The 16,399-nt window shown below is 44.7% G+C and overlaps 1 protein-coding gene across 3 annotated transcripts in view; it reads left to right on the top strand.

Moving 5' to 3' along the window:
* The window catches only part of ppip5k1a (diphosphoinositol pentakisphosphate kinase 1a), a 134,479-nt gene that overhangs the window by 27,709 nt on the left and 90,371 nt on the right, over window positions 1-16,399 (top strand). For all 3 annotated transcript variants that reach the window (XM_084308948.1, XM_084308946.1, XM_084308947.1), the window contains exons 8-15: window positions 1,529-1,690; window positions 4,799-4,920; window positions 5,242-5,343; window positions 7,216-7,302; window positions 12,687-12,762; window positions 13,806-13,915; window positions 14,426-14,511; window positions 15,040-15,165. In XM_084308948.1, the coding sequence (XP_084165074.1) occupies window positions 1,529-1,690; window positions 4,799-4,920; window positions 5,242-5,343; window positions 7,216-7,302; window positions 12,687-12,762; window positions 13,806-13,915; window positions 14,426-14,511; window positions 15,040-15,165 (871 nt within the window). The remainder of the gene's footprint in view (window positions 1-1,528; window positions 1,691-4,798; window positions 4,921-5,241; window positions 5,344-7,215; window positions 7,303-12,686; window positions 12,763-13,805; window positions 13,916-14,425; window positions 14,512-15,039; window positions 15,166-16,399) is intronic.

Here is a 16,399-nt window from a genome sequence, read left to right as displayed (position 1 = left end):
ATGAGACAGTGTGTGTGCCCACCAGGCAGGGAACAAACTTAACTTTTTGACTTACCAGCCATTTGGCTGGTAGATTTTAAAAACTACCAGCCATCCAGATTTTTTACAAGCCAAAAATTATAAATAGCTTTTTAGTATATCGCCATGTGTTATTATTACTATATAATACTCTCGTGTGCTATTTTCAATTAATATCATAAACAACATAAGGAATATTAGCCTAATTTTGAGTGGACTGAAGGAATGAGTCAGCGTTAATAGTTTTAAATGCAAATAATTTATTGCGAATTTATTTACAATATGGAAGCAAAAGAATTAAAGAACATATTAAAACAACTTCAAACAAGATAAACAAATCCATACTTGCCACCTACAAGGCAACAAGGGATGTTAGCGGAGTCTGTAATGCATCCAGCCTTGTATGGAATAATAATATAATAATATATAATATCATGCATTGTTATGTAAACAATTCCACTGGGTAGGCTTTACAACCATAATTAGCTGAAAGTGAAAGCCGACACACCTATATGAACATGCTGGACTAACGTTATAAAAAAAACACAATAAACTTACTCGCACATCCAGGCGAAGTCCCTGTATGGTCTTGATTTTTTCGCTATAGCGTGGGCGTTACGGAATAGTATCCGCATTTTAGCCAGAGTCGACTCTGACAGCTTGGTCAACAGTCGGAGCAGCCAGGAGCGGAGTAGACTGTGCTTTGTATCTAACAGAGCAGTCCCTGTGACAGCGTGACGTCTCGTGGCTTTTGATGGCTTCCAGTTTCATCACCGACGTCCCGATGACAAATGAATTTAGTTTTCTTTTATCCGTTGCTTTGGCACGACATGGTATACAAAACATTACCCCCCCCCCCCCCCCCCTCAAATTTAAGCCATTCTCGTGGTTTCCCGGAATCAGATGTGTACCATTTCTGGTTAAATTTCCTAACTACACCGACGCTAGTAGCAGGTGCAGTGTTATCGGTGGTGCTGGTGGTAGCAACTGACTCGTCAACGTTAATGTTGTCGCCTGTTTTTCTTAATTTTGAGGGGGGACCCGGGGGAGCTACTCCGGGAATATGCCTCCACATATTTGGTCAAATCAAATGCAAAATTAAATATCGGAGCACAATCAAAAACGCGATTGCAGGTTTTTTTTGTAGTAGGCTAAAGAACGGATGAAGACAGATCTCATGTGCGTCTCATGTTACAAACTTGATCTCGTGAGCAGAGCGCATCTCACACACACACACACACAGTTTCACTTTCGTTTCAACTCACCACGCCCGCATCCAATAGGGTCCAGCTGCAGCCCCGGAGATTGTTCCTGATTGGGCAACTTCCGCCCGCTCCCACGACATTTCTCCCGCTCAGCTGGACTACTCCCTGCATCATATTAATCCCGACCCATGCAGTGGATTTAGTTGGCCGCCAGATGGCGCCCAGGCCTTAATTTATGACGGCCAAACATTAAATCTACACGCCTGTGGCGCTGGGCGTGTAACTATTTTGTACCCTGCCACCAGGTGTACACCGTGGGACCAGACTATGCCCACGCTGAGGCCCGTAAGTCCCCTGCGCTGGACGGGAAGGTGGAGAGGGACAGCGAGGGGAAGGAGATCCGTTACCCCGTCATGCTCACAGCCATGGAGAAACTGGTGGCACGCAAGGTCTGCCTGGCTTTCAAGGTGAGGTGTGAATGAATGAATGAATGAAAACTTTATTTAACAGATTGCAGAATGGGTACAATACAGTACGGCTCAATACATACAATTGTTAAGGGGATGCAGACCTGAGAAAGACGTTTGTCTTGTTTCCATCAGGGTCCCCCATTTTCAATTCATATAGACATTTATGACATACACAACATACATGACATTTATGGCATAGGGACATATAGGTATTTAGTACTGATACATTTGATTAGCATCTGATTAGCGCCATTACTCGGTAGTACTCCGTTATTGCTGCGAGATACCCTGAATTTCCCCAAGGGGATTAATAAAGTATCTATTTATTATGTAGGGCTGACCCCTATTAGTCGACTAATCGGTCGAAAGGAGCCGTAGTCGACTGGCCAACCTCTTAGTCGAATATAAAAAAAAAAAATATATATATATATATATATATATTAATATTTAAAAAAAGAAAAAATTATCATTCTTTCCAAAAGAAAATAGGCCTAGAAGCGTGGCTAACGCTAATGGCAGGCATACCAGAGGCTAACTGCCTAAGAAAACAGGCACAGAGGCACTGAAAGAGGATTTCACCCGTCTAATGAACACACTAGACTAGACAAATATCAAGATGTATCCATCAGTGGACCAATTGCATGCTTTTGCAGAGGACAAGAAGCCTTCCGTCGACTCCTTCAGACATTAAGCACCCCCCACAGCCCAAATGGAATGATATTAAAAAAAAAATAAAAAAATTATATAATAAAAATATTATAATATATTTTTTTTTAAGTCGACCAATAGTCGACTAACGGCAAATTTTGGCCAATCCTAGTCGACCATCCAAATCCTTAGTCGGGGACAGCCCTACTATTATGTTATACCCAGTTTAATCACCTGTACATACATTGTGTATTGTTGCTATTGCACTTTACTGTTACATGTGCACGCTGGTTGGATGCCAAACTTCTTTGCATTGTACTGTACTGTACTTGTGCTGTATGATGACAATACATTTTAATCTAATCTAATCTAAGACATGATTCATGTGTCTTCCTGTCTCCTCCTATGTCTTCCTGTCTCCTCCTGTCTCCTCCTATGTCTTACTGTCTCCTCCTATGTCTTCCTGTCTCTTCCTGTCTCCTCCTATGTCTTACTGTCTCCTCCTATGTCTTCCTGTCTCTTCCTGTCTCCTATGTCTTCCTGTCTCTTCCTGTCTCCTCCTGTCTCCTCCTATGTCTTCCTGTCTCTTCCCGTGTCTTCCTGTCTCCTCCTGTCTCCTCCTATGTCTTCCTGTCTCCTCCCCTGTCTTCCTGTCTCTTCCTGTGTCCTCCTATGTCTTCCTGTCTCCTCCTGTCTCCTCCTATGTCTTCCTGTCTCCTCCCCTGTCTTCCTGTCTCTTCCTGTCTCCTCCTATGTCTTCCTGTGTCTTCCTGTCTCCTCCTATGTCTTCCTGTGTCTTCCTGTCTCCTCCTATCTTCCTGTCTCTTCCTGTCTCCTCCTGTCTTCCTGTCTCTTCCTGTCTGTTCCTGTCTCTTCCTGTCTCCTCCTATGTCTTCCTGTTTCTTCCTGTCTCTTCCTATCTCTTCCTGTCTCCTCCTATGTCTTCCTGTCTCTTCCTGTCTCTTCCTGTGTCCTCCTATGTCTTCCTGTCTCTTCCTGTCTCTTCCTGTCTCCTCCTATGTCTTCCTGTCTCTTCCTGTCTCTTCCTGTCTCCTCCTATGTCTTCCTGTCTCTTCCTGTCTCCTCCCCTGTCTTCCTGTCTCTTCCTATGCCTTCCTGTCTCCTCATATGTCTTCCTGTCTCTTCCTGTCTCCTCATGTCTTCCTGTCTCTTCCTGTCTCCTCCTATGTCTTCCTGTCTCCTCATATGTCTTCCTGTCTCCTCATGTCTTCCTGTCTCTTCCTGTCTCCTCATGTCTTCCTGTCTCCTCCTGTCTTCCTGTCTCCTGTGTCCTCCTATGTCTTCCTGTCTCCTGTGTCCTCCTATGTCTTCCTGTCTCCTCCTGTGTCCTCCTATGTCTTCCTGTCTCCTCCTATGTCTTCCTGTCTCTTCCCGTGTCTTCCTGTCTCCTCCTGTCTCCTCCTATGTCTTCCTGTCTCCTCCCCTGTCTTCCTGTCTCTTCCTGTGTCCTCCTATGTCTTCCTGTCTCCTCCTGTCTCCTCCTATGTCTTCCTGTCTCCTCCCCTGTCTTCCTGTCTCTTCCTGTCTCCTCCTATGTCTTCCTGTGTCTTCCTGTCTCCTCCTATGTCTTCCTGTGTCTTCCTGTCTCCTCCTATCTTCCTGTCTCTTCCTGTCTCCTCCTGTCTTCCTGTCTCTTCCTGTCTGTTCCTGTCTGTTCCTGTCTCCTCCTATGTCTTCCTGTTTCTTCCTGTCTCTTCCTATCTCTTCCTGTCTCCTCCTATGTCTTCCTGTCTCTTCCTGTCTCTTCCTGTGTCCTCCTATGTCTTCCTGTCTCTTCCTGTCTCCTCCTATGTCTTCCTGTCTCTTCCTGTCTCTTCCTGTCTCCTCCTATGTCTTCCTGTCTCTTCCTGTCTCCTCCCCTGTCTTCCTGTCTCTTCCTGTCTCCTCCTATGTCTTCCTATGCCTTCCTGTCTCCTCATATGTCTTCCTGTCTCTTCCTGTCTCATGTCTTCCTGTCTCTTCCTGTCTCCTCCTATGTCTTCCTATGTCTTCCTGTCTCCTCATATGTCTTCCTGTCTCCTCATGTCTTCCTGTCTCTTCCTGTCTCCTCATGTCTTCCTGTCTCCTCCTGTCTTCCTGTCTCCTGTGTCCTCCTATGTCTTCCTGTCTCCTGTGTCCTCCTATGTCTTCCTGTCTCCTCCTGTGTCCTCCTATGTCTTCCTGTCTCCTCCTATGTCTTCCTGTCTCTTCCTGTCTCCTCCTATGTCTTCCTGTCTCCTCCTATGTCTTCCTGTCTCCTCCTGTCTCCTCCCGTGTCTTCCTGTCTCTTCCTGTCTCCTCCTATGTCTTCCTGTCTCCTCCTATGTCTTCCTGTCTCCTCCTATGTCTTCCTGTCTCCTCCTATGTCTTCCTGTGTCTTCCTGTCTCCTCCTATGTCTTCCTGTCTCCTCCTATGTCTTCCTGTCTCCTCCTGTCTCCTCCTGTGCCTTCCTGCAGCAAACGGTGTGTGGTTTTGACCTGCTGAGAGCGAACGGTCACTCCTTCGTCTGTGACGTCAACGGGTTCAGCTTCGTGAAGAACTCCATGAAATACTACGACGACTGTGCCAAGATCCTGGGGTACCGATTGATACGCTGACGATACACTGATGATGATGATGCGTCTCACTTCATTCACTATTGTTAGCAGAACAGGCCTGTTGTTTGTTCACAACCTTTTTCACAGTTCATTTTGAAAAGTTCTGATAGGAAAAACTTGCCCATGATGAAATGTATTGAAAATATGTGTGTGTGTGTGTGTGTGTGTGTGTGTGTGTGTGTGTGTGTGTGTGTGTGTGTGTGTGTGTGTGTGTGTGTGTGTGTGTGTGTGTGTGTGTGTGTGTGTGTGTGTGTGTGTGTGTGTGTGTGTGTGTGTGTGTGTGTGTGTGTGTGTGTGTGTAGCAACATGGTGATGAGGGAGCTCGCTCCTCAGTTCCAGATCCCCTGGTCCGTGCCCACGGAGGCTGAGGACATCCCCATCGTGCCCACCACCTCTGGCACCATGTGAGACGCGTTCATAATCATAAACATCCCCATCGTGCCCACCACCTCTGGCACCATGTGAGACGCGTTCATAATCATAATCATAAACATCCCCATCGTGCCCACCACCTCTGGCACCATGTGAGACGCGTTCATAATCATAATCATAAACATCCCCATCGTGCCCACCACCTCTGGCACCATGTGAGACGCGTTCATAATCATAATCATAAACATCCCCATCGTGCCCACCACCTCTGGCACCATGTGAGACGCGTTCATAATCATAATCATAAACATCCCCATCGTGCCCACCACCTCTGGCACCATGTGAGATGCGTTCATAATCATAATCATAAACATCCCCATCGTGCCCACCACCTCTGGCACCATGTGAGACGCGTTCATAATCATAATCATAAACATCCCCATCGTGCCCACCACCTCTGGCACCATGTGAGACGCGTTCATAATCATAACATCCCCATCGTGCCCACCACCTCTGGCACCATGTGAGACGCATTCATAATCATAATAATAAACATCCCCATCGTGCCCACCACCTCTGGCACCACGTGAGATAATCATAATCATAACATCCCCATCGTGCCCACCACCTCTGGCACCACGTGAGACGCATTCATAATCATAATAATAACATCCCCATCGTGCCCACCACCTCTGGCACCACGTGAGACGCATTCATAATCATAATAATAACATCCCCATCGTGCCCACCACCTCTGGCACCATGTGAGACGCATTCATAATCATAATCATAATAATCATAACTAGGGGTGTCTCTGGGACCATGTGAGACTAGGGGTGTCATGATTCTCCAAATTGCTGGACTATAGAGTCTGGGTTTGTAAAGATCAACAGATCATTGGCTTCATGCCCTGAACTGTGATTTACATGTTAGAGTAACAACAAGGTACATACCAGTAGAGTACATGAAGTACAAGTTCAAGTCGAGGGCGGCTAGGTGGCGCAGTGGGCAAGGCACTCGCCACCAACGCAGGAGATGCTGGGTTCGAGCCCAGCTCTCGGCGTTGCTATCACCTTGGCTGGTCGTTCATACTAATACAATTGGCAGTGTTAGGGGGTGGGAAGCTGGTGGGTGGGGATCGGACGTTGTGGACGGCGACTCCTACAGGTCGGTTGGTGCGCCTGCGCAGCAGAATCAGGAAGCAACGGGGGCGGCGTGACCCTCCCACGCAGACCCCCGCCGCTGAGAGATCGCGCTGTGCAGGTGAAAAAGATGTGACGGCTGCCTCCTCGTGTACCGGAGGGGACACGTGATGTAAGGCTTGGTCCACATTGCAGCCGGCCAGTGGGAGGCATAGCCTAACAGCGTTCGAGACAGGGGAGGGTAGAATTGGACGATACGAAATTGGGGACGGGAGAAAAATAGAAAATGGGGAGAAAAAGTAGATACAAAAAAAAAATAAGTACAAGTTCAAGTTTCTTTATTAGTTGACATGCAAAAATACAGAATACCTTCACATGGAATGCTTTTTTCTGTTATGCTCCTATGAGGATCCTAGGACGCTTGGATCATACACATACAGCTCATTACAGTAATATTCCACAATTATTACATTTTAGATAGTAATAATGGTACAGAGCGTAAAAACACCTACATGCGCTTTGATGACACATGTAGGGCTAGCCTTGAGACAGACATATGCGTGTTCACCACCGCAAACAGACTGGCAGCCGTCCTAGGCAGCGGCATGTATAACAAGAGGTAACAAGGTACACACCAGTAGAGTACACACCAGTAGAGTACACACCAGTAGAGTACACACCAGTAGAGTACACACCAGTACAGGATGTCCTCCACTAGAGGTCACTATACTGATCTGAATGTCTTCTTGTGGGTCCCTTCAGGATGGAGCTCCGCTGTGTGATCGCTGTGATTCGCCACGGAGACCGAACCCCCAAACAGAAGATGAAGATGGAGGTTCTCAACCCCATGTAGGTTCTCAGCCCCATGTAGGTTCTCATCCCCATGTAGGTTCTCATCCCCATGTAGGTTCTCATCCCCATGTAGGTTCTCAACCCCATGTAGGTTCTCAGCCCCATGTAGGTTCTCATCCCCATGTAGGTTCTCAGCCCCATGTAGGTTCTCCGCCGTCGTTCTTCCACTCACCCATGAGTTCGAGTCCTGGCTCTCTGGAAAGAAACACAAACTAATGGGTTAATTTTGTCCTCGGTACCTTTAATTCATTGTCCTTAGTACTTATTAATTGTAGGCTACCTTTATGCTTTGTCTACAGCCCAAATGTAATGATATTTTTTTTTTATAATAATAATATATATATTTATTACATGGCGTTTTCACATTCGCCGAAATGCTTGCTTGTGATTGGTCAATAGCGCTCGTCAGAGGTCCGATATTACTCTATAACGGACCTCTGCCGAACAATAATGACCGCTGTGCGCAGCTGGACCAATCAAGCCCACTGACACACTGTATCAGTGCTGCTCAGCATATGCACAGCTGCACTCAGTCATGCAATCAGACCACAGACCTGCCGGCTGCCGATAATAATAATCACTTTATTTGGGCTGACAGAGCCACAGAACAACTGCGTCTGCATTTGATCTCGTCTTGTCGATGAATTAGGTATATTGTTAGTAAGTTAGCCATGTAATAAGCGGGATAATGTATAGCCTATACTCGGTCATTGTCGCAAAATAATTGACCTTCACTGACGTTTAAAACACCTCGGCTGTGCCTCGGTGTTCTAAACTCCGTGTCGGTCAATTATTTTGCGACAATGACCTCGTTACACACATACATTATCCCTTACATATTTTTTTTAATATATTTTCTTTCCAGCAAATGTTGGCCAATCAAAGTCGACTATACAAATCCTTAGTCGTAAAGTAATAAAAGCCTGGGCCCTCATTCATCAACGTGTCTTACGCACAGATTTGTGCTTACCCTGTGCGTACGATCATTTCTAAGCAAAGAGTGGGATTCATCAATTTCAACTTGAACTTGACTTTGTGCTTATGTCTACGCACAGCTCTGAGCACACTTAGCTGACGCCCAGTGGTAGAATATCGTTACTACGCACAAGCGCTCCTCAGTACATGCATTCGTTCCAACGCGGAAATAAAGACACTGGCGCGTGTTCTGTATGACCCCCGTAATTCATTATAGTTCATTGTGAAATAGCGATATTAGTGTAATTATTGTCAAACCCTAAATAGCATGTGGAATAGGTCTTTCTCTCCGAATGAATGCAGGTTTATATATATAGCGTTATGGGGTGCACTGACTGCGCTCGCAGGAACTGTTTTCAGAGATAGCATCAGATAGGGATGAATGAGGGGCAGTCTAATTGCAGAGAGAACATAATATTAACTAGAGTCCACTACCCGAGACACCTCCTTCATTTGTACCGCAATTTGGGACCCAAATTGGAGCTATGAGCTTAAAAGCTTTTCCGTGCTTATTTGAGAAGGTCCAGCTGCAGAGCCGGAGAGACAGACAGCAGAGAGAGAGACAGACAGACAGACAGATAGACACTGTTCCACAGTGTGTGTGTGTCTCCTAGTAGAGACCCCCCCTCTGGACCACCTCCCAGTAGAGACCCCCCCCCCCCCCTCTGGACCACCTCCTATAGTAGAGACAAGTTTTCTGAAATGTATGTTTATATATGCAAATGAGGCACTTCCCCATTAAATATGTGGACATTTATGGATGCAATAAGGCAAAATGAAGTAAAATGAACAACTAAATGTGTGTTATTGATGTTTTATTGTCACTAGTTTCATAGAAGACATGTTTAGGAAGCAAAATATAACAAAATCTCAAAATCAACAAAAAAAAAAGTATATTTGCCTATTCACCTGCAGTGTCTCGCCTTAATCCTCGTCTTCTTCCTAGAGAAGTCTCTACTAGGAGGGGGGGGGGGGGGGCTGAGTCTCTACTATTAGACTAGTAGTCACACACACACACGCACGCACACACACACACACACACACACACACACACACACACACACACTGTGGAACAGTGTCTGTCTCTCTGCTGTCTGTCTCTCTGCTGTCTCTCTCAAAATAGTATAAGACTTAAGTGCTATCTTGGCCCTGAGAGTTGCTCTCCGGCTCTGCAGCTGGACCCTCTCAAATCAGCACGAAAAAAGCTATAAGCTTATAAAACGATTTAATATGCTAAACTTCGTTTTAAATTCCTTAATTCACTTTTGTTTATTTCAAGGATTTTCCCGACATAATGATACCTGCCCCGACCAGATCCGTGATCTTTATTAGTGTTTGCGCTGCCCAGGCAGCAATGGTTAATAGATATCATATCCGACATCACCGTTCTCATAACACGCTTCCCTCGGCTTAGTCCATTTTTCCACATTTCATGGGGGTATTCCATTACCGTATATGGTTAATCGGGGCGGTTCTGGTATGCAAATACTTAAAACAGTGCACGAGCTCAAACGTAGGATCAAAGTCATATTCATCATGACAGGTGTGCGTAGAACCTGCGTACGCACGTGTGGTGAATCCCGATTTTACTGTGCGTGCACTGATTCTACATTCTGTGCTTACGTGTGGAAATAGAACATGTTCTACGTCCACGTTGATGAATGAGGGCCCTGGAGTTTAAACAATTTTTGAAGTCCATTCCAGGTAAACGGAGCAGAGTACACAAAAGCCCTGTTCCCAAACTCAGTGCTTCATAGTATAGAATAGAATAGAATAGAATAGAATAGAATAGAAATACTTTTATTATCCCGTGGGAAATTTGACACTGCAAATCGCTCAACATTTAAACATTTAGACAGGACAGGTCACAAATTAGAATAATAACACAAATCAAATCAAGTTGCCTAGGATAAGAGTAGAGTAAAATAGAACAGTGTAAACAATTTGGTCAATATAATTATAATTTAAATCTAACTAAATGAATATATATTCCAGTATTCCATGCACTTCATGAACCGAGAAGGGCCGTAGATTAAACTCACTGCATGAAGGAGATTCAGTATCCAGTGGGGTCGGAGTGTGACTGGTACTAGAGTTGGTGTGTTCAAATAGAAAGCCAGATGAAACAAAGTGCTTATTAAAGCAATTGAGCATCTCTGCTTTGTCATACACGGTAGTTGAGTCTGAGACTATGCAAGGAGGGAGACCCGAGGAGCTAGATGGAGATAGGGATTTAATTGTCCGCCAGAATCAAGGTAACCCTGCTCCAGTCAACGAGATATAAATCCTTCCAAAAACCCTGTTCACAGAAGTGTTTTGCATCGCGCTTGGTAATATGCAGAGGCTTAGCCTTTGGGATTTTAGCATCCCTAATGGTCACTAACATCATTAGGAAAGACACCAGCAGAGGTATACTTATGGGGATTATGTTGTGTGGAACTTGCAGCAGAGGTATACTTATGGGGATTATGTTGTGTGGAATTTGCAGCAGAGGTATACTTATGGGGATTATGGTGTGTGGAACTTGCGTTTTGAATATCCAGCTATACCACCACCGCGTTTAGGGCGATCAGCACAGTACAAATTATAACCATCGATAGAAACAACGTTGTCACTTATCGACTTGGATAGCCAATGAGTTGCATCGTAATGGTATACTCGGTATACTCTTTTTTTATTTTTATTTTTTACCTTCTCTTTCTCCTATTTTTCTCTGATATTCCCTCCGTCCCAATTAGTTGTTGTGCCAATTCCCGGTTGTTGTACGCATGTTCTCCCACGAGTCGGTACAAGGGTGTCCTGATGTCGAACGCACGCTTCCTCCGAGACGTGCGCCGTCAAGCCAGTGACACTCTTTCCACTTGGCAGCGAGGACTCTCATTGGTGAAGTGTAACGCGTGGGAGGGCACGCTATCTCCACCAAGTCCTGCCCTGCTTAGCAAGTGCCGAGACCTGACCTGTAGGCGTCGCTGTCCACAACGCTAGATTCCCACCCGCCAGCTTTCCCACCCCCTAATACTGCCAATTGTATTAGTATGAACGGCCAGCCAAGCTGGTAGCAACGCCGAGAGCTGGGCTCGAACCCAGCGTCTCCTACGTTGGTGACGAGCGCAATCTCCGCTACGCCACCTGACCGCTATACTCGGTATACTCTAATGAGTTGCATCGTAATGGTATCCTCTAATGAGTTGCATCATAATGGTATCCTCTAATGAGTTGCATCGTTTCGTAATGGTATACTTGGTATACTCTGAGTTGCATCGCAATGTCCAGTATGTTTTCTCTGTCTTGGTATCTCCTCTTCAATCACCATACATTCAGCCATTATACCTGGAATGACATGACAGGTACATAATGACGGGTATAAAAGCACCACCACCATCTTAGATGTCGGTGATAGTAAACCTAACATCAGGCTTGGGTGGTATTTCATTATTCCACATCAGGCTTGGGTGGTATTTCATTATTCCACATCAGGCTTGGGTGGTATTTCATTATTCCACATCAGACTTGGGTGGTATTTCATTATTCCACATCAGGCTTGGGTGGTATTTCATTATTCCACATCAGGCTTGGGTGGTATTTCATTATTCCACATCAGACTTGGGTGGTATTTCATTATTCCACATCAGACTTGGGTGGTATTTCATTATTCCACATCAGGCTTGGGTGGTGTTTCATTATTCCACATCAGGCTTGCGTGTGAAGAATCTAGTCCACATGTGTATCATATTCTGTTAATTCATTAACCAGACGTATTGTTGTTACCTGCTTTGCGTTTCTTACCTTGCTTATCTTACTACCTACTATGCTAATATGCACTCAAGTCTGACACTGTTTGACAAACAATGTTACTGACCTTTAGCTGCCAGAGTTGTACCCTTCCTGCTGACTTGTTGTACAGAACTTGTAAGTCACTTTGGATAAAAGCGTCAGATTAAGGACTAAATGTAAATGTGAAATTCTAGTCTGTCTATTTTATGTCCATTCTGTCTATTTTACTGCTGCGAAACACTGAATTCTTGTATTATTATTATTATTATTATTATTATTATTATTATTATTATTATTATTATTATTATTATTATTATTATTATTATGTATAATTATTATTATTATTATTGTTCCACAAAGTATTTAACTTTTGAGAGACTGGTATGCGTCCCTTATAAGCTTCTGAGAGAAATGGTTACTAAGGAAAATGGCGTGAGGGAATACTTACTTAGCTAAGGGCAAATACTTAGGGATCAAAATGTTTTTCCCTTTTCCTAAGGAACCCCTTATGGTGATTTTATACAACAATTTATTTCCTAAGACATCCTTAGATGAACATTTTTAAGGGAAACCTTACCCTAAGTGGTTTTATGCCTCTGATTGGAGAAACTGTCTGTCTGTCTCATCTCCAGGTTCTTCGAACTGTTTGAGAAGTATGGAGGGTACAAGACCGGAAAACTGAAGCTGAAGAAGCCCAAACAGCTGCAGGTACCTAACTGTCAGAAACCTAACTATCAGAAACCTAACTGTCAGAAACCTAACTATCAGAAACCTAACTATCAGAAACCTAACTATCAGAAACCTAACTGTCAGAAACCTAACTGTCAGAAACCTAACTGTCAGAAACCTAACTATCAGAAACCTAACTGTCAGAAACCTAACTGTCAGAAACCTAACTATCAGAAACCTAACTATCAGAAACCTAACTGTCAGAAACCTAACTATCAGAAACCTAACTATCAGAAACCTGTCTGGTAACTAAACTACTAAACCGAACTACAGAAACATATAGAGTAATACTTGTAGTGGTATAGTATAGTGTAATACTTGAAGTGGTATATAATAGAGTAATACTTGTAGTGGTATAGTATAGAGTAATACTTGTAGTGTATTATAGAGTAATACGTGTAGTGGTATATAGCGTAATACTTGTAGTAGTATATTATAGAGTAATCCTTTTTTTTTGTATCCACTTTTTCTCCTGTTTTTCTGTATTTTCCTCCCATCCCAATTTAGTTGTTATGCCAATTCCCCCCTCCCCTTCCTGGTCATTGCGCGCATGTGCCCCCCCACTGGCCGGTCTAGGGAGCCCTGAAGTCTATCACATGCTTCCTCCGATACATAGGAGACAGCCAGCAGCCTCTTTTCACCTGGCAGCGAGGACTCTCATTGGTGAAGTGTAACGTGTGGGAGGTCACACTACCTTCACCATTTCCCTCCCTCGCTGTGCAGGCGCCCTCACCGACCTGTAGGGGTCGCTGTTTACAACGACCAGAATACCACCCCACCGGCTTCCCTCCCGCTGACACCGCCAATTGTGTCAGTATGACGGCCGGCCAAGCCGGAGGCACCGCTGACAGCCGGATTCGATACCAGTGTCTTTTGCGGTGGTGACGAGCGCTTAGTCCGCTGCGCCACCCAGCCGCCCCATTATAGAGTAATACTTGTAGTATATTATAGCGTAATACTTGTAGTATATAATGGAGTAATACTTGTATATAGAGTAATACGTGTTGGTCTGTGTGTTACAGGAGGTTCTAGACATCACTAGACAGCTGTTGGCAGATCTGGGCGAGGACAACGACTGTGAGATCGAGGAGAAGATGTCCAAACTGGAACAACTGAAGACAGTTCTAGAGATGTGAGTAGTACTGTGTGCCCTCTGACCCATAACCCTAACCCTGGTGTTGTGTGCCCTCTGACCACTCACCAGGTTTTCTGGTATCTGGTAATTACCTTTAGGTATAACTAGGGTTGGGCACCGAGAACATATTTGCATTTCGATTCTTAATTTCGATTCTTAAAAAAAAATATATATATATATATTTTTTTACTTTGTTAATTAATACCCTAGTTACAGTACAGCAACCAAATTAAACTGTATCAAGTCAACTGACAATGTGAATAGTATGACATTTTTTTTTAGATTTTTCAAAAAAGAAAAAAATCTCCTGGGAAATAAGCTGTGACCTGTTTTGACCTGCACCTCAAAGAATCGGAAGCGAGAATCGTTTAGAACAGGAATCGAAATGGAGAATCGGAACCGGAACCGGAATCGTTCAAATCCAAACGATGCCCAACCCTAGGTATAACAGTATTTAATAATGTGTCTGTAGGTATAACAGTCTCTAATAATGTGTCTGTACTGTAGGTACGGTCACTTCTCTGGCATCAACAGAAAGGTGCAGCTGATGTATGTGCCTCACGGCCAGCCCAGGACCTCCAGCGGGGAAGAAGGTAAATAAATACCCAGACAAGTTAAAGGACCAGTTCCCTTTTATGAAACAGGATAACATGTTTGACCAGCCTTTACAATCTAGAAATATTACGTCATAAATGTACTTTTACTAGAAGAACATTACTGTAGCTTGATATGTGTAGTTTGTTAGCGTCAGTAGCTTGTTAACTGTAGCTTGTTAAGAGTCGGTAGCGTGTTAACTGTAGCGTGTTAACTGTAGCGTGTTACGTGTCAGTAGCGTGTTAACTGTAGCGTGTTAACCTCTTCCACCCGACGAGACCGGTACCGGTCCCAAAATGACATTGCGTCATAAATCAATCTCTCCAGACTGTTTGACAAAAGTATAATTTTTATTTTCAAACATATTCAAGTATAAACATCATAACCATGTCACAACAGCATTTATAAATGTATATTATCATCAATACGTTAGTTTAACAATAGTTTAAAGTGTTATTAGATAGATTTACCGTGTTAAGCGTCAGTAGCTTCTTGTTAACCGACTGTCTGTGATGGTGGTGTTTCAGACTCGAGTAAGGAGGGTCCGTCTCTCCTGCTGGTGTTGAAGTGGGGGGGGGAGCTGACCCCTGCTGGCCGCCTGCAGGCAGAGGAGCTGGGCAGGGCGTTCCGCTGTATGTACCCTGGAGGACAAGGTCAGTATTACACACAGGTCCAAGGCTAACAGCATGGTACACGATAACACAACCACACACCACCAAGGCTCACGGCATCGTACACGCTAACACAACCACACACCACCAAGGCTCACGGCATCGTACACGCTAACACAACCACACACCACCAAGGCTAACAGCATCGTACACGCTAACACAACCACACACCACCAAGGCTAACACCATCATACACACTAACACAACCACACACCACCAAGGCTAACACCATCGTACACACTAACACAACCACACACCACCAAGGCTAACAGCATGGTACACACTAACACAACCACACACCACCAAGGCTAACACCATCGTACACACTAACACAACCACACACCACCAAGGCTAACACCATCGTACACACTAACACAACCACACACCACCAAGGCTAACCCCATCGTACACGCTAACACAACCACACACCACCAAGGCTAACACCATCATACACACTAACACAACCACACACCACCAAGGCTAACCCCATCGTACACACTAACACAACCACACACCACCAAGGCTAACAGCATGGTACACGATAACACAACCACACACCACCAAGGCTAACACCATCGTACACACTAACACAACCACACACCACCAAGGCTAACACCATCGTACACACTAACACAACCACACACCACCAAGGCTAACACCATTGTACACACTAACACAACCACACACCACCAAGGCTAACACCATCGTACACACTAACACAACCACACACCACCAAGGCTAACACCATCGTACACACTAACACAACCACACACCACCAAGGCTAAAACCATCGTACACACTAACACAACCACACACCACCAAGGCTAACACCATCGTACACACTAACACAACCACACACCACCAAGGCTAACAGCATGGTACACGATAACACAACCACACACCACCAAGGCTAACAGCACCGTACACGCTAACACAACCACACACCACCAAGGCTAACACCATCGTACACGCTAACACAACCACACACCACCAAGGCTAACACCATCGTACACGCTAACACAACCACACACCACCAAGGCTAACAGCATGGTACACGATAACACAACCACACACCACCAAGGCTAACACCATCGTACACGCTAACACAACCACACAACAACTGGACAACCTGCAACAGAATCCAGACTGATAGTAAGACAGACAGCTCTGTGTTGATATGTGTACTAGATATGTGTACTAATGAGAGGAAAAACCG

The sequence above is a fragment of the Notolepis coatsorum genome (genome assembly GCF_963971535.1).
Source record: "Notolepis coatsorum genome assembly, chromosome: 2".
Lineage (NCBI taxonomy): Eukaryota > Metazoa > Chordata > Actinopteri > Aulopiformes > Paralepididae > Notolepis > Notolepis coatsorum.
This window is presented reverse-complemented; position numbering and strand designations above follow the sequence as displayed.